The sequence below is a fragment of the Ranitomeya imitator genome, chromosome 4 (genome assembly GCF_032444005.1).
Source record: "Ranitomeya imitator isolate aRanImi1 chromosome 4, aRanImi1.pri, whole genome shotgun sequence".
Taxonomy (NCBI): domain Eukaryota; kingdom Metazoa; phylum Chordata; class Amphibia; order Anura; family Dendrobatidae; genus Ranitomeya; species Ranitomeya imitator.
In genome coordinates, this window is record NC_091285.1 from 492,880,894 (window position 1) to 492,900,552 (window position 19,659).

Consider the following 19,659-nt stretch of genomic DNA (forward strand, 5'->3'; position numbering starts at 1 on the left):
ATTTCTATGGATTTTATTTCGGATCTCCCCGTTTCTCAAAAGATGTCGGTCATTTGGGTGGTTTGTGATCGCTTTTCTAAGATGGTCCATTTGGTACCTTTGTCTAAATTGCCTTCCTCCTCTGATTTGGTGCCATTATTTTTCCAGCATGTGGTTCGTTTACATGGCATCCCGGAGAACATCGTTTCTGACAGAGGTTCCCAGTTTGTTTCAAGGTTTTGGCGATCCTTTTGTGCTAGGATGGGCATTGATTTTTCTTTTTCCTCGGCTTTCCATCCTCAGACAAATGGCCAAACCGAACGAACTAATCAAACTTTGGAAACATATCTGAGATGCTTTGTTTCTGCTGATCAGGATGATTGGGTGTCCTTTTTGCCGTTGGCTGAGTTCGCCCTTAATAATCGGGCCAGCTCGGCTACTTTGGTTTCGCCGTTTTTCTGCAATTCTGGTTTCCATCCTCGTTTCTCTTCAGGGCAGGTTGAGTCTTCAGACTGTCCTGGTGTAGATGCTGTGGTGGATAGGTTGCAGCAGATTTGGACTCATGTGGTGGACAATTTGACATTGTCCCAGGAGAAGGCTCAACGTTTCGCTAACCGCCGGCGCTGTGTGGGTCCCCGACTTCGTGTTGGGGATTTGGTTTGGTTGTCGTCTCGTTATGTTCCTATGAAGGTTTCCTCTCCTAAGTTTAAGCCTCGTTTCATTGGTCCGTATAAGATTTCTGAGGTTATCTATCCTGTGTCATTTCGTTTGGCCCTTCCTGATTCTTTTGCCATCCATAATGTGTTCCATAGGTCGTTATTGCGGAGATATGTGGCGCCTGTGGTTCCATCCGTTGATCCTCCTGCCCCGGTGTTAGTTGAGGGGGAGTTGGAGTATGTGGTGGAGAAGATTTTGGATTCTCGTGTTTCGAGACGGAAACTCCAGTACCTGGTCAAGTGGAAGGGTTATGGTCAGGAAGATAATTCCTGGGTTTTTGCCTCTGATGTTCATGCTGCCGATCTGGTTCGTGCCTTTAATTTGGCTCATCCTGGTCGGCCTGGGGGCTCTGGTGAGGGTTCGGTGACCCCTCCTCAAGGGGGGGGTACTGTTGTGAATTCGGTTGTCGGGCTCCCTCCTGTGGTCATGAATGGTACTTCGGCTGGTTCTGTCCATGGACTTCCTCTGGTGGGTGTTTCTGAGTTTCACAGGTGAGGAGGTTAATTCGTTAGCTGCTGCTCTATTTAACTCCACTTAGATCTTTGCTCCATGCCACCTGTCAATGTTCCAGTATTGGTCTAGTTCACTCCTGGATCGTTCTTGTGACCTGTCTTCCCATCAGAAGCTAAGTTCCAGCTTGTATTTCTTTGGTTTGCTATTTTTCTGTCCAGCTTGCTATTTAATTTGTTGTCTTGCTTGCTGGAAGCTCTGGGACGCAGAGGGAGCACCTCCGCACCGTGAGTCGGTGCGGAGGGTCTTTTTGCGCCCTCTGCGTGGTCTTTTTGTAGGTTTTTGTGCTGACCGCAAAGTAACCTTTCCTATCCTCGGTCTGTTCAGTAAGTCGGGCCTCACTTTGCTAAATCTATTTCATCTCTGTGTTTGTATTTTCATCTTTACTCACAGTCATTATATGTGGGGGGCTGCCTTTTCCTTTGGGGAATTTCTCTGAGGCAAGGTAGGCTTTATTTTTCTATCTTCAGGGTTAGCTAGTTTCTTAGGCTGTGCCGAGTTGCATAGGGAGCGTTAGGAGCAATCCACGGCTATTTCTAGTGTGTTTGATAGGTTTAGGGATTGCGGTCAGCAGAGTTCCCATGTCCCAGAGCTCGTCCTTATTATCAGTAACTATCAGGTCATTCCGTGTGCTCTTAACCACCAGGTCCATTATTGTCCTGACCACCAGGTCATAACAATCCCCGCCCATAGGAGAATGCCTGAGCAACTTACTTCCTCAGTTAGTTTCTTGCTGCTGAGGTGCCTGGTCTTGTCTTGCTATTTCTCTTGTGTCAGCCACCCAGAGGGGCTTCACACCCTGGCCTGTACCTGTGTCTCTTGTTTCTGTCACCCAGTGGGGCTTCGTACCCTGGTCTGAGTCCTTGTTTCTGTGCCTTGTCCCGTTCCTGACCCTGTCTGAACCTAGTACTATACCTGTGTCTGTTTGTATCCCTGTCTGTACCCCTTCCTATTCCTCTGTGTGTTTCCTTGTATTCACTCCTTCTCGTTTTTGCTCTGCCTCCTGCGATTCTGCCCTTGGCTCCGCCTCCAGCGGTCCTGCTCTTTGCCCCACCCTCAGCGGTTCTGATCTTTGCCCTGCCTCCTTCGGCTCTGCTCTTTGCTCTGCCTTCCTGCGGTTGTGGTCTTTGCTCCACCTTCTCGGGTTCTTGTCTTTACTCCGCCTCCTTCTGCTCTGCCCTTTGCTCCACCTTCTTTGGCTCTGCTCTTTGCTCTGCCTCCTGCGGTTCTGGTCTTTCCTCTGCCTCCAGCAGCCACAGCCAGACACCACCCTGGAGTACCTAGGAGCTACCTGCCGCACAAGCCTGACCTCACCATCAGAGGCTCCAATGAACACCAAGGAAGCTGCTTAGTCATGCCCCTTCCAGGGTTGTCTGGTTAGTCTGGTTAGTGGCACAGTGGGGCCACAATCCCCTTGCTCATGCCACCCAGTCAAGGCGTGAATGTGAGAAAGGTATTTATTACTATGTAGTGTGTGTGCTCCTACTCGTGTGTGTGTGTGTATGTGTATATATATATATATTGTCAAGGCTAACAGCTGGGGGGGTCACACAATTGAATGATGTGATTGACAAGGCCAAGGTTGCTTTCACTACTTTGCTAGTTATTTGGGAACTTACAGTAAGCGGATGCTATATACACCTCTGATTCCAATGCATGGAATATATATATACCTCTGACCTGTCACTGCCAGCTGCACAATAACAAAAAAAGACTACCACTAATAGCTGTCACCATCAATCATACAAGCCAATTGGACACTCACTACAGATAGTGTATGACTTCAGAGGTACGGTTCACAGAACAAAAGGAACAGAGCTATTAAATTTTATGTATTTTCCAGAAAGATAAGCTAGTGTTTGTGAAAATATACAAGATGATATCAAATGGAAACAAAACAATAAGATAAACACAATTGCATGAAATAAAAAGGAATAACAAAAGAACATTACTAAACATGATGTTACGAATGCGTTATCTTTGTTCCTTCGCTATGACTCCGAAAATATATCTCCCCTAAATATCAGATTGATGCAAACCCCAAAATTCATCACTGACCACTGGCTCCAAAACGTCTAGGACGATTATTTGATCAGAGGAAGCCCTATCCTTGGGAAAGGTACTTCTCGCCTTTGCGTAAACAGATCTCAGTCTTGTTATCTTCTTCTCAACAAATCTCCCTGCTGTAATATCTGGTCACTGCAGGAGGCCCTTACTTCAATGGAGATGGAAGTGTCAGCTTTCTTTTTCTTCCCTAGTTATAATTAGTTTTTCTCTTTCCAGCTATAATTAATCCCATATATTCAATGTGTAGTTATTCTTCAATGGAGGTTGAAGTGTTAGTTCTTTCTCTCTTCCCATATGTTCAATGTGTCCGCTCTCTGGAGATCTCTGTATGGGTTTTAATTTTTCTCTACACACATGGACAAAATTGTTGGTGCCCTTCTGATAAAGTAAGAAAAAAAACACAATGGTCACTGAAATAACTTGAAACTATCAAACGTAATGTTCACTGTAAACTTACAGAATATCTGAAATGGCCTGGACAAAAATGAAGATACTGTACCTCTAGAAAAGATTTAAAATAATTTGACCATAGAAACATGTAAAACTAAGGTGCGTCCTGTAATTAGCATCACAGATATCTACAACATGTAATCAGCCAGTCTTTGAAAAGTAGTCATTGTGCTGTTTGGTATCATTGTGTGTACCACAGTGAATATGGACCAAACAAAAGCTAAGGAGAGAATTGTCTCAGAAGATTAGAAAGAAAATTATAGACAAACATGTTAATGTTAAAGGCTATAAGACATCTCCAAACAGCTGGATGCTCCTGTTACTACAGTTGTAATAATAATAATTTTCTCGTTGCCGAGATCTGAATCTGAGCATGTGCCGCCTCTGGCGGCCATTTTGCCAGAGGCCACCACACCGCATCGCAGCAATGGATGTTCAGGGGCCTCCAAGCTTTGACGAAATGTCGGCGGAGATCCACCACCACACCACAGATTCCTGTCACAGCCACATTAGCCTGGGAAGGGAGGCTACATCGGGACTTCCGACACAGGATTTGTAAGTATATTCCTACCATAAGACGCACCCCCATTTCCCCCCAAAAAAATTTGGGAAAAAAGTGCCTCTTATGGTACGGAAAATAATGTACATCAGTGTTAGATCCCACCATCTGTCACTGTCTTGGCTAAAGAGGACTTTATGAAAGATGACCAAAGAGGAAACCACTGTTGAAAGCAAATAATAAAAAAAGCCAAACTGAATGTTAACAAACCACAAAGCTTCTGGGAGAATGTCTTTTGGACAGATGAGACAAAACCTGTAGCTTTGTGGCAAGTGACATCAGCTCTATGTTCACAGATGCAAAAATGAAGCATACGAAAAAAAGAACATTTTACCTACTGTGAAACATGAGAATTGATTAACAAGGAATTATATATAAGGTCTATAGATGGGTCTATATAAGTCTATCGTATATATGACCAATATTATCAAAGTTTTGATCGCATAGACCGGACTTATATAAAGGGACAATCGGTAAAAAAACTATTAAATGAAGGAGGAGGAAGAAGCAAACAACCGACCAACGAACGTCCCAATAATATATATAGTAATTTATTAAGAAAATAATAATAGCAACAGGGGTATCCATACAATGGTGTAAAACATCTTATTAAAATACCAGATAAAAATAAAACTCAAAAAACAGTAAAAAATAGGACGCACACTCAAGATGTATATTGTTATAGAAAGAAAGAAACAAGATCCAGTTCAATATGCTAATAATTATATGGGAAAACTCAAAACAAAATCGCAATAGTGAGTTCAAATGTGCCTAATAAATATAGTGCCAGTGCAATCCTCAATGCTTTTTTTAAAAAAATACCACAAGTCTCCCATATACGATGTAGTTTATATAGAGATGTTCATATCATAGTGAACCCATATGTGATAAGACACTTCATAGTGTAAGACATAATAAACTAAGTCTCTTAGTATGGTAACTTACATAGCAATGGCGTTCCTACATCCCAGTGGCGTCCACCTAAGGAGGGGCGGAGGACATTACCACGTGTCTGCACTTTATTTGTTTTGTTTTTCCATTAAGCCAGAAAGGCTCTGTTTTTGTTTTGTGAACTCTGCCTTGGTGTATGCTGACTCCAATAAACCAGCAGGTACATCACCACCAAAGTGTTCCTGTGTCTACCTAGGAAAGCAGCTAAGCGTGTTAACCCCTCACATGTGGTGGAGAATGCGGGCAGCATTCTAGGAACAAGTATGGAGGTGCTTGTGGAGCATTTCATCCAAGTACAGCAGCAACATCAGCTCGCCAGTCAGCAGCAGCAAGCGGCGCATCAAGAAATTAATAAGCTGTTAGCACAGCAGCTTCAACACAAAATGCAGCAGCAGTGACAGCTGCAGGAGGTTCTAACATGGTAAATGGAGCTCCTTGCAGAGGCAGTTCGTGCAAAGCCGGCATTCTCCTTCGTCTTCAGGTAATGACGGTAAGACGAGCCTTACAGAAAATGACCGGGGATGATGTTGAAGCCTTTTTGACTGTGTTTGAGCGGGTAATGGAGCGTGAGAGGCTACCATCAGAGCAGTGGGCAGAGGTGCTGGCCCCCTATTTGGTGAACCCCTAAAGGTGTATTACGACTTAGCCCTCCAAGATAGCAAAGAGTATGACAAATTAAAAAATTAAATTCTGGCTTGCTTGGGAGTGACAATGTCGGTAAAAGCTCAGCGAGTCCATCACTCGGCATATGCTGGACTCTGTGACCTATTATTGCTCAGGCCCGGATTGCTAATCTGTCCTGTCGGGCATTTGCTCGATGGGCTACGGTGTGCCACCTCTTGGGGGGGCCGCCAGCCTTTTTTTCCAGCTGCCAACCCCTTTTAGTTTTTCAGGCACCTAGTGGTGCAGCATCACGGGGGGCGGGGCGTGCACATGTAGCTGGAGCCATGGCCGGCCTCAGCGAAATGCACGCAGTGGTGAGTGGGCGCAGCTCCTGGCACACAACTAAAAGAAGAGGGTGCGTTACTTACATAGTGATCGCACGCAGCATCCTCCTCTTCTCTGTGTGCAGATCTCTGAATCTGACCGATCAGCCAGGACCAGGTGGGGGAGGAGCATCAGCGTGCAGACAGAGGAGCAGAACAGAACAGCAGGACAAAATGAGACAACTGCTCTGTGTGCACACTGCACAGCACCCTCTAGGTCTCCAGTGTTCATCTCCGCTTTTGCCGTGCTGAGATAAGTAACAGGAAGAGGCGGATTTGACAAATGATAAATTAAACATGGCAGGTTAGAGTATGTGTGTTTTCCTATGTGTGTGAGCGTGCTTTTGTGTGTGTCTTTTGCAATGTGTGTGAGCATGCATGTATGTGTGTTTTGCAATGTGTGTGAGTGTGCATGTGTGTGTATTTTCCAATGTGTGCTTGTGTTTTGCAGTGTACGTGATCGTGCATGTGTGTTTTCATATATATGTGTATGTGTAGGCAGCCCATAATTTCACTTTCAAATATCATAATCAGTCCTAGCATATCCCGTGTGGCGGATGCACGTTGGCCCCGGCGTGTCCAGAGTGGCAGATACACGTAGGCCCTGGCGTGTCCCATGTGACAGATACACGTCGGCTCTGGCGTGTCTCGTGTGGCGGATACACGTCGGCCCCAGCGTGTCCAATGTGGCGGATACACGTCGGCCTTGGCGTGTCCTGTGTGACAGATACATGTCGGCCCTGGCGTGTCTCGTGTAGCGGATACACGTCAGTCCCGGCGGGTCACGTGTGGCAGATTCCCGTCAGCCCTGGCGTGTCACGTGTGGCAGATTCTCGTTGGCCCTGACGTGTCACGTGTGGCATATTCTCGTCGACCCTGGTGTGTACCATGTGGCGGATGCACGTCAGCCCCGGCGTGACCCATGTGGCGGATACATGTCAGCCCCGGCCTGTCCCATGTGGCAGATTTACGTTGGCCCCGGTGTGTCCATTGTGGCGGGTACTCATCAACCCCGGCGTGTCCGGTACTTGTTGGCCTCGGCGTGTCCACTGTGGTGGGTACATGTCGGCCCTAGTATGTCCCGTGTGGCAGATACACGTCGGCCCCGGCGTGTCACATGTGGCAGATTCTCGTCAACCCCGACGTGTTCCATGTGGTGGGTACTTGTCGGCCCCGGCGTGTCCCGTGTGGTGGGTACACGTTGGCCCTGTTATGTCTCGTGTGGTGGATACATGTTTGCCCCGGCATAATATTCATTATGTAAAATAGGGGGCAGGTCAGTGAGTGATCATTGACCTGTCAGAAGCCATGCAAATGAATAGCTAAGCAGAGCACCACATGAAGACCCCCACAGGCCGCCCCGGAGCACGGGCTTATCATTTACTGAAAATTGAAAATAAATATTAAACAACAAGCACAAAATGGATTCCTTCATGCCAGGTATCATTGTAATGAGTATAACAGCGCCAACCTGACACTGTGTGTAGGTTACTGTGCACAATCCTGCTCACATGTTCCCTTTAAGTACAGTTATATGAAAAAGTTTGGACACCCCTATTAATCTTAAGCTTAATGTTTTCTAAAAATTGTTTTTTTTTGCAACAGTTATTTCAGTTTCATATATCTAATAACTGTTGGACACAGTAATCTTTCTGCCTTGAAATTAGGTTTATTGTACTAACAGAAAATGTGCAATCTGCATTCAAACAAAATTTGACAGGTGTATAAGTATGGGCACCCCACCAGAAAAGTGACATTAATATTTAGTAGATCCTCCTTTTGCAAAAATAACAGCCTCTAGTCGCTTCCTGTAGCTTTTAATGAGTTCCTGGATCCTGGATGAAGGTATTTTTGACCATTCCTCTTTACAAAACAATTCCAGTTCAGTTAAGTTTGATGGTCGCCGAGCATGGACAGCCCTCTTCAAATGATCCCACAGATGTTCAATGATATTCAGGTCTGGGGACTGGAACAGAACAGTGTAATTGTTCCTCTGCATGAATGCCTGAGTAGATTTGGAGCGGTGTTTTGGATCATTGTCTTGCTGAAAGATCCATCCGTTGCGTAACTTCAACTTTGTCACTGATTCATGAACATTATTATCACCAATCTGCTGATACTGAGAGGAATCCATGCGTTCCTCAACTTTAACAAGATTCACGGTGGCGGCATTGGCCACACAGCCCCAAAGCATGATGGAACCTCGACCAAATTTTACTGTGGGTAGCAAGTGTTTTTTTTGGAATGCTGTGTTTTTTGGCCGCCATGCATAACGCCTTTTTGTATGACCAAACAACTCAATCTTGGTTTCATCAGTCCACAGGACCTTCTTCCAAAAAGAAATTGGCTTATCCAAATGTGCTTTTGCATACCTCAGCCGACTCTGTTTGTGGCGTGCTTGCAGAAACGTCTTCTTTCGCATCACTCTCCCATACAGCTTCTCCTTGTGCAAAGTGCGTTGTATAGTTGACCGATGCACAGTGACACCATCTGCAGAAAGTTGATGCTGCAGCTCTCTGGAGGTGGTCTGAGGTTTGTCCTTGACTGATCTCACCATTCTTCTTCTCTGCCTTTCTGATGTTTTTCTTGGCCTGCCACTTCTGGCCTTAACAAGAACTGTACCTGTGTTCTTCCATGCCCTTACTGTGTTCCTCACAGTGGAAATTGACAGGTTAAATCTCTGAGACAGCTTTTTGTATCCTTCCCCTGAACAACTATGTTGAATAATCTTTGTTTTCAGATCATTAGAAAGTTGTTTTGAGGAGCCCATGATGCCACTCTTCAGAGGAGATTCAAACAGGAGAACAACTTGCAAGTGGCCACTTTAAGTAGCTTTTCTCATGATTGCATACACCTGGCTATGAAGTTCAAAGATCAATGAGGTTAGAAAACAAAAAAAAAGTGCTTTAGTAAGTCAGTAAAAAGTAGGTAGAAGTATTTAAAACAAGAAAATGATAAGGGTGCCCATACTAATGCACCTGTCAAATTTAGTTTGAATGCAGATTGCACATTTTCTGTTAGTACAATAAACCTCATTTCAAGGCAGAAACATTACTGTGTCCAACAGTTATTAGATATATGAAACTGAAATAGCTGTTGCAAAAAAACCAATTTTTTATAAAACATTAAGCTTAAGATTAATAGGCGTGCCCAAACTTTTTCATATAACTGTATATAGCAAGGACATGTGTATATAGCATATAGTAAGGTGCTGTGTATATTTATAGTGTAGATACATGTATATAATATGGTGCTGTGTGTATTAGATGGTGTCAACTCTATATACACAGTCACATCTCTACATTATATAATTATAATATACACACCTGTTATGAACTGGTGGTTTAGGAGCAACATGGGACGAGCTCTGAAGGAGGTGGTACCTGTACTGACCACAGTCCCTAAGCTCAACACAACACTAGAAGTAGCCGTGGGATGCTCCTGTCACTCCTGTTACCAATAAAAATGTCAACTCGTCCCGCAAAAAACAAGACCTCACATGACTCTGTGGACCAAAATATGGAAAAATTATAGGTCTCAAAATGTGAAGACGCAAAAACTTTTTTGCTATAAAAAGCGTCTTTTAGTGTGTGACAGCTGCCAATCATAAAAATCCGGTATAAAAACGCTATAAAAGTAAATCAAACCCCCCTTCATCACCCCCTTAGTTAGGGAAAAATAATAAAATTAAAAAAAATGTATTTATTTCCATTTTCCCGTTAGGGTTAGGGTAAGGGTTAGGGCTAGGGTTAGGGTTGGGGCTAGGGTTGGAGCTAAAGTCAGGGTTAACGTTGGGGCTAAAGTAAGGGTTAGGGTTGGAGCTAAAGTTAGGGTTAGGGTTGGGGCTAAAGTTAGGGTTAGGGTTGGGGCTAAAGTTAGGGTTAGGGTTGGGGCTAAAGTTAGGGTTAGGGTTTGGATTACATTTACGGTTGGGATTAGGGTTTGGATTAGAGTTAGGGGTGTGTCAGGGTTAGGGGTGTGGTTAGGGTTACTGTTGGGATTAGGGTTAGGGGTATGTTTGGATTAGGGTTTCAGTTAGAAATGGGGGTTTCCACTGTTTAGGCATATCAGGGGCTCTCCAAATGCGGCATGGCGTCTGATCTCAATTCCAGCCAATTCTGCGTTGAAAAGTAAAACAGTGCTCCTTCCCTTCCGAGCTCTCCCGTGCGCCCAAACAGGTGTTTACCCCCACATATGGGGTATCAGCGTACTCGGGACACATTGGAAAACAACTTTTGGGGTCCAAGTTCTCTTGTTACCCTTGGGAAAATAAAAATTTGGGGGGCTAAAAATCATTTTTGTGGGAAAAAAAAGATTTTTTATTTTCATGGCTCTGCGTTGTAAACTGTAGTGAAACACTTGGGGGTTCAAAGTTCTCACAACACATCTAGATAAGTTCCTTGGGAGGTCTAGTTTCCAATATGGGGTCATTTGTGGGGGGTTTGTACTGTTTGGGTACATCAGGGGCTCTGCAAATGCAACATGATGCCTGCAGACCAATCCATCTAAATCTGCATTCCAAATGGCACTCCTTCCCTTCCGTGCTCTGCCATGCACCCAAACAGTGGTTCCCCCCCACATATGGGGTATCAGCGTACTCAGGACAAATTGTACAACAACTTTTGGGGTCCAATTTATCCTGTTACCCTTGTTAAAATTAAAAACTGGGGGATAAAAAATCATTTTTGTGAAAAAAAAAAAGAATTTTTATTTTCACGGCTCTGCATTATAAACTGTAGTGAAACACTTGGGGGTTCAAATCTCTCAAAACACATATAGATAAGTTCCTTAGAGGGTCTGCTTTCCAAAATGGTGTCACTTGTGGGGGGTTTCAATGTTTAGGCACATCAGGGGCTCTCCAAACGCAACATGGCGTCCCATCTCAATTCCAGTCAATTTTGCATTGAAAAGTCAAATGGCGCTCATTCCCTTCCGAGCTCTGCCATGCGCCCAAACAGTGGTTTACACCCACATATGGGGTATCAGCGTATTCAGGACAAATTGCACAACAGCTTTTGGGGTCCAATTTCTTCTCTTACCTTTGGGAAAATAAAAAATTGGGGGCGAAAAGATCATTTTTGTGAAAAAATATGATGTTTTATTTTTACGGCTCTGCATTATAAACTTCTGTGAAGCACTTGGTGGGTCAAAGTGCTCACCACACATCTAGATAAGTTCCTTAGGGGGTCTACTTTACAAAATGGTGTCACTTGTGGGGGGTTTCAATATTTAGGCACATCAGGGGCTCTCCAAACGCAACATATGGGGTATCGGCGTACTCAGGACAAATTGTACAACAACTTTTGGGGTCCATTTTCTCCTGTTACCCTTGGTAAAATAAAACAAATTGGAGCTGAAGTAAATTGTTTATGAAAAAAAGTTAAATGTTCATTTTTATTTAAACATTCCAAAAATTCCTGTGAAACACCTGAAGGGTTAATAAACTTATTGAATGTGGTTTTGAGCACCTTGAGGGGTGCAGTTTTTAGAATAGTGTCACACTTGGGTATTTTCTATCATATAGACCCCTCAAAATGACTTCAAATGTCATGTAGTCCCTAAAAAATATGGTGTTGTAAAAATGAGAAATTGCTGGTCAACTTTTAACCCTTATAACTCCTTAACAAAAAAAATGTTGGTTCCAAAATTGTGCTGATGTATAGTAGACATGTGGGAAATGTTACTTATTAATTATTTTGTGTGACATATCTCTGTGATTTAAGGGCATAAAAATTCAAATTTGGAAAATTGCAAAATTTTCAAAATTTTTCGCCAAATTTCCGTTTTTTTTCACAAATAAACGCACGTTATATCGAAGAAATTTTACAACTATCATGAAGTACAATATATCACGAGAAAACAGTGTCAGAATCGCCAAGATCCGTTGAAGCGTTCCAGAGTTATAACCTCATAAAGGGACAGTGGTCAGAATTGTAAAAATTGGCCCGGTCATTAACGTGCAAACCACCCTCGGGGCTTAAGGGGTTAAAGGCTATTTCCATCTTTAACATTTATTGCCTTTCCATGTCTCATGCTATATATTCCTGAAACGTCTCTTTTGTAAAAGGACTCTGAATTGTAAGACCATGCAGTGTACAGGATTTTGTAACACATGATTGTTCCTTTAATTTGTATTAATTAAAATGAAAATATTTGAGAATATTCTATTCGGCATGATATATAAATATTTACATCTACATATATCTTTGTGTATTACAATAGGTTATAGAGGATATGGGTCTTTCTGTTATCTAGAAATAGAAAATATTACAAAAATGTTCTTTTGTATTTTGAAAAATAAAGCTATTCTTGTTGCAAAAAAAAAAAGACTTGTCTCCAGCCCAGCAGCTGCTGCTCCAGCATCCCTGATAGTGCAGCCATCCCCATCATACACTGCTCTGCTTCCACCTCCCTCCTCTCCTCCAACCTTCTCTCTCTTGTTTATCTCAAGATGGCAACCGAGGGACTGCAAGAGAACGAGACCCTGGCCTCCCTGAAGAATGAGGCAGAAAGCCTGAAAGGGAAGCTGGAGGAAGAGAGAGCCAAGCTGCATGATGTGGAGCGTACGTATTCATGCCTGTGTCTGTACCCTGTGACAGCTGCTGGGAAGTCACCAGAGTTGGTGACATGACAGAGGAGGGAGGCAGAAAATCTGCAATATTATCTCTGTATCTGCATGCCTTGTGGTCATCCCATGCACTATACCCCCCAATCTCCCTTTACGTGGCCACAGATCTGCCGCTTTCCCCGGACTGCGATCATTTGGACACGCACGAATCATGGTTCTGTATGGAGGTCTGACTGGTGAATCAGGTCTTACTATGAGGGAGGATATTAGGAAATACAATGTCACATGTTCTGTTGTTATGGTGTTACGTTATTCAGGCAGGATACAGAAATAGTAATAACGGGATGATACATTACAGACATGGCCGTTGTTCACGGCTGGTATTCTGCCAAATCACATAAGGACTCCAGCACTACTATTATTATTATTACTTAGTGCCAACATAATCCACAGATCTGTAAAAAGATTGTCCTGATTTATATTTCTGCAAGGAAACGCCATATTGTGAAAACATGGTGCGATGATCAGAGACTACCAGGCCATACTGTCATAAGACCAAATTCAAATAGTCTAAAAGGCGTACACCCTACAACAAGAATTTATCACCCATCCACAATGCAAAATAATAAACTCAAATTATTCGAGTCCCCGGTCTTGGAGGAATCTCTGTCAGTCTGTAGATATTCAAGGGAATCTTTTAGTAAGGCCAACGCCAAAACTGCACATTAGTGCATGTAAGTCTTTGAAATATAAAAGAATCACCTTTATATCTTCTATCTGTTGCTGCATTCATGGGAAATTTTTATTTTATTAGCGTTGGGAATGACATAGCACTTAACTAGCCCCTGCCCAGCACCATCCTCTTTAACCTGATTGATAGTTTACTGTCTAATTTCCATGCCTGAATCATGACATCACACAGACAGCGAGCTATCAATCAAGCTAAAGAGGCTGGTGCTGAACATCCTTGGGAAGTAGGGGCTAGTTAAGTGCTCAGTCACACCCAAAGCACTTATCACCAAAATGCTAATTGTATGGGAATGCAGCAAAAGATTGAAGATATGAAGATGTCCATAGATTTACATTTCAAAGGCCTGCATGCCCTTATGTGACTTTTGGAGGCTTGATCTTATTGACAGATTCCCTGTAAATGCTGTGTCAGGATGGATGTGTCACCATCGCCTCATTGTGACTTTCAGACAGGCAGCATTTGGAGTGCCAGTGATCATTATTCCTCTATTTAGTGGGTAGAGGAGAAACGTTGTGGTGACATAAAGTATTATAAACAGCTTAAACAATCTCGGTGGTATTATAATCATGAGACATGCCAACAAATTTCTATTCTTATACCCCATTTTATCCAACATGGATGAAGTAAGCAGATAATCCATTCTTGATTAAAGGGATTGTTTCATCACAGTCAGACTGCAGATCACAGGGCGATCAGCTCTTCACCCTGGGTCCTGCTCCCGACGATCCTAACAGACAATTGTGCCAAGGAAAATGCAGAAAGCCAGACATTATTTCTACAGTGTAATAGAAACGTGTTGGAAACATTGAACAGTGAATACTGATGAGGTGCAACAGCAAATACAACCTGTGGACTGGTGTAGCACTGTTTTTAAAGGAAAGCCGTCTTTTTTATATCTTGTACAATCCCTTTAATGTCTATTTTTTTTCTATACATAAAATAATTGAATAATAGAACAAAAAATATTCTATGAAGGCTCAGACATAAAACAGAAACGCTCTGTATGAGAGACAGAAGGCATGAAGTATTAAAACCGTGTTAGTGGGTGGGAAAAATCCATTTGGGTCCGTCTAGTCTCCCATTCTTGGTCCCCAAGCTGACATCCTGCAGCCAGTGCCTGATATATGCTGCTGGTGGATCGATCAGCCTTTATCATCTGTCAGGTTCCCTTTAAGGCCAAGTGATTGAGATGGAGCCATGAATAATCCCTCCATTATTACTAAAATGGCATACATACGGGATTTGTTCTGGGTAGCACTTTCCCATATTATCTTCCGAGCTGGAAGATCTCTGACTGTGAGTATTTCCATGTAATGTAGGTCAGCTAGGAATATGTAAACAGCAAAAGCAAATGTAGTAACGTGCAGATGATAACAAAGTCATGTGTCCCCGAAAAAGACCTGGTGTCTCACTGCCAAGATAAATGTGATGTAAAGTAGCACTCGAATAGAGGAAGGGTAACTTGTGATGTGAAATTCCCAAAACAGGACAAGATCCAATAACAAGCAAACAATTGCATAAGAATAGCAATCTTTATATAGTGCAAACTTATTCCGCATCACTGTACAATTCAGAGGATATGTGTGTACAACTTAAAGCTGGTCATGCCCCTTAAACAGTACGTGTATCTCTCGCCACTCCCCCATACACATGAGCGTCCTACTTAACCAAGTATTATGTGTTCAGTAGGGAGAGAAAGCTGCTGCCAGAGTCTTCTGGCAGCAGCTTATCTTTTGGAGTGTAAAAAGCATCAGCTGGTGGAATTTAACGGCCCAACTCTTATATACCCTGAAAGGGAAGAGTCAGGTGGCCCCATACACAGATGGAAGTCCCTCCCCGTCATTGAGATTGATGACTGATTTTATTCCAGTGTGTATGGGATCCAATAAATCAGCATTATAGAGTAATAAACTAACAACAATTCAAACCATAAAATTTAAGAAACTGCTCATAGAAGGTTACAATCTAAGGGCATGTTTACTTCATGTTGATATACATATGAATAGCACCCAAATGCCATTTAGACATGACACAAAAGGTAAAGAGCTCATGAGATTTTTTTTAGTTTACTTGTGTGATTCGTAACAGTAGCGAAGAAAAGAGGTGTGCGATGATAGGGTCACTAATGCAGGATATAGGGGAAGAAGAGAAGAACCTGGAGATTTCTACTGTTATGGGGTCCAGTAAACAAGAGAAGTGCAGGAGGGATGGGGGTCTATTTGGAGACTAAGGGCTCATACTCACCTGCGAGAAACTCGGATGTTAATACCCGGCGCTGCACCCGGCACTCTGGAGCGGAGCGTCCGGCTGCATGTATTGCTACGTGGCCGGACGCTCCGATCTGAGTGCCGGGTGCCGTGCCGGGTATTGACATGCGAGGTTCATCTGAGTTTCTCGCAGGTGAGTATGAGCCCTAAGAGATCATTTAATAGCAGAAGTTGACAATGTTAACTTTGAAGTACGGTAAGTGGCCAGGTCTTCAGCCCCTGCGTGTAATAAACCTGCACTTCAGGACTAAAAAAGAGGTAAAAGGTATCAAAAAGTCATTTTTTATTATTGAATGGTAAAGAGATGAGATTGCATGCATTTCATGAAGTTGAAAATATATTCACTAGGGTTATTCCACCCCAAATAGCATTACAGACTGCGTAGAAGTTGGCATAGAATATGCAATGTTGCAATGACCTGATATGCACATATTTCCCTCATGCGTAATAATCCAGGAACGTAAAAATAGAAACTGTTTTGGGCTCCGTTTCTAAGGGTATGTGCACACGATCAGGAATGGCTCAGTATTTGACGCTGGTGAAATCTGCACCAAGTCTGCATCTGAAGTCACTGGCAAGTCACCTGCGTTTTTTATGCGTTTTTTTACATCTGTTTTTTATGCATTTTTCCACATGCGTTTTTGATGCTTTTTTCTTTGCATGCGTTTTTTTTATCACTTGAAATAAAGATAATTTAAAGTTGGCTTCTGTGAAGGAAAAAAAAAGTGATTTCTTGTTTGCAGATATATTAGGGGGTATGTTCCCACAGTCAGTAAATGCTGCGGGTTGGATGCTGCGTACATCTGCAGCGTCAAACCCACAGCGGCCAGATGTTACGTAAATTACCCATACACTATCATTAGATGTGGCAAAACCATATTATCTTCCTAGTCACATGCGTATTAAGTGGGGGAACGAGGCTTACTACACATGTGTACTAATTTACATAATGGTGAATCTTGTGACAGTCAGAAGTACATGACACAGGCAGTGGGGGAAAGCACAGAGAGAGGTGCCCTCCTTTTTAATAAATAAATAATAGCGTGGGGTCCCCCTATACATGTTAACCAGCCAGAGTGAAGCAGACTACTGAGTCTGGTATTTCAGGCTGATAAGGATCCAATATCCATGAACCCTACCAGCCTGATAATACCAGGCTGCAGCAGTCTTAGCAAAAATATTGGGATCCCCTCCAAAAAAATAGAGTTGGGTCCCCCTATTTTTGCTATCCACACAAGGAAAAAGAAGACAGCTGTGGCTTGGTATTCTCAGGCTGGCATGGCTTATGGATTTTGGCAATCACCAGCCTAAAAATAGGAACCCAACCTATAGAGGTGTCTATAAGATGCCTATTTATTACTAATCCTATAGTTGTATGCTAAATAAAGACACAGCCAAAATAAAATCCTTTAATTAATTGAAATACTGACACAGACTCCTTTAATAGAGCTTAATTAAATCATACTTACTGCATCGCTCTCGTGTAAGAGAATTAAAATAAAAAAGTAACTATATCCTTACCTGTCAGCCGAGAAGATATACATATTGTCCCACGATGAGTCCAGCTCTGCTACATCTGGGTGCCTTTGGCTGAATGGTGGCATTATGCCACCATTGAGCTTGACATCCAGACACAGCGGAGCTTGAAGATGATCACCAGAGATGTCCCCGGCGGTCACATGCACGGCAGTTCTCGGGGTCAGCTGATTGTGAGAACTTGGCTAGTAACCAGAGATACTGTAACCCCATCCCCTGGCGGTCACGTGCACGGCAGTTCTCGCAATCCGCTCAGCTCATCGCGAGAACTGCAGCGTAGATGAACGTCCGGCTGTGTCACAAGGTATGACTAGACATGAGCGGTAAGCCGCGTTCCCGCACTTAGGCTATGTGCCCACGTTGCATTTTTTAAGCATTTTTGCCACGATTTTCCGCTGCGGAAACGCTGAAGCCTTTAATCCCATATGACGTACTATCCTGTCAAGGTGACCTGGGACTTAATTCCCAGGGATGGGATAGTACGTCATAGCAATCGGCCGCGCTCACGGGGGGAGCGCAGCCTATCGCGGCCCGGTGTGAGCTGAATAACGCAGCTGACATCCAGCACTATGTGCCAGGAGCGGTCACAGACCGCGCCGGCACATTAACCCCCAGCACACTGCGATCAAACATGCTCCCTGCGTGCTTCCCTGAGGCCCTCGGTACAAGGCGATGTGCTCACCTTGTACCGTTCGTCTCCTCCCTGCAGGCCTCAGATCCAAAATGGCAACGGGGCTGCATCCGGGTCCTGCAGGGAGATGGCTTTCCAAGCGCCAGCTCAGAGCAAGCGCTGGTAAGCCAGGAGCAGTGCACGTCAGATCGCTGATCTGACATACTGCATTGCAAAGTGTCAGATCAGCGATCTAACCTTATAACATGATGTCCCCCCCTGGGGCAATGTTATAAAGTAAAAAAAAAATATTTAGATGTTAAAAAAAGATAAAAAATTCCTAAATAAAAAAATATACATATATATTGTTCCCATAAATACATTCCTTTATCTAAATAATAATAAAAAACAATAAAAGTACACATATTTAGTATCGCCACGTCCGTAACAACCCGACCTATAAAAACTGTCCCACTAGTTAACCCCTTCAGTGAACACTGTAAAAAAAAACGAGGCAAAAAACAACACTTTATTATCATACCACAGAACAAAAAGTGGAATAGCACACGATCAAAAAGACAGATATAAAATAACCATGGTACCGCTGAAAACGTCATCTTGTCCTGCAAAAAACGAGCTGCCATATAGCGTCATCAGCGAAAAAGTAAAAAAGTTATAGTCCTCAGAATAAAGTGATGCAAAAATAATTATTTTTTCTATAAAATAGTTTTTATCGTATAAAAGCGCCAAAACATAAAAAGATGATATAAATGAGGTATCGCTGTAATCGTACTGACACGAAGAATAAAACTGCTTTATCCATTTTACCAAACGCGGAACGGTATAAACGTCCCCCCCCCCCAAAAAAAAAAAAGAAATTCATGAATAGCTGGTTTTTAATCATACTGCCTCACAAAAATCAGAAAAAAAAAGCAATCAAAAAATGTCACGTGCCCAAAAATGTTACCAATAAAAACGTCAACTCGTCCCGCAAAAAACAAGACCTCACATGACTCTGTGGACCAAAATATGGAAAAATTATAGCTCTCAAAATCTGGTAACACAAAAAAATTTTTTTGCAATAAAAAGCGTCTTTTAGTGTGTGACAGCTGCCAATCATAAACATCCGCTAAAAAAAACGCTATAAAAGTAAATCAAACTCCCCTTTATTCCTTTATTTCCATTTTCCCATTAGAGTTAGGGTTAGGGTTGGGGCTAGGGTTAGGGTTTGGATTATACTTACGGTTGGGATTAGGGTTAGGGGTGTGCTAGGGTTAGGGGTGTGGTTAGGGTTATGGTTGGGATTAGGGTTAAGGGTGTGTTGGAGTTAGGGGTGTGGTTAGGGTTGGGGTTAGGGGTGTGGCTGGGATTAGGGGTGTGTTTGAATAAGGGTTTCAGTTAGAATTGGGGGTTTCTACTGTTTAGGCACATCAGTGCTCGAGCCAATTCTGCGTTGAAAAAGTAAAACAGTGCTCCTTCCCTTCCGAGCTCTCCCGTGCGCCCAAACAGTGGTTTACCCCAACATATGGGGTATCAGCGTACTCAGGACAAATTGGACAACTTTTGGGGTCCAATTTCTCTTGTTACCCTTGGGAAAATACAAAACTGGGGGCTAAAAAATAATTTTTGTGGAAAAAAAGAATTTTTATTTTCACGGCTTTGCGTTATAAACTGTAGTGAAACACTTGGGGGTTCAAAGCTCTCATAA

The 19,659-nt window shown here is 43.0% G+C and overlaps 1 protein-coding gene across 1 annotated transcript in view; it reads left to right on the top strand.

Moving 5' to 3' along the window:
* The window catches only part of GNB5 (G protein subunit beta 5), a 95,386-nt gene that overhangs the window by 14,361 nt on the left and 61,366 nt on the right, over window positions 1–19,659 (top strand). The window contains exon 2 of the mRNA XM_069765983.1: window positions 12,671–12,782. Within this exon, the coding sequence (XP_069622084.1) occupies window positions 12,671–12,782 (112 nt within the window). The remainder of the gene's footprint in view (window positions 1–12,670; window positions 12,783–19,659) is intronic.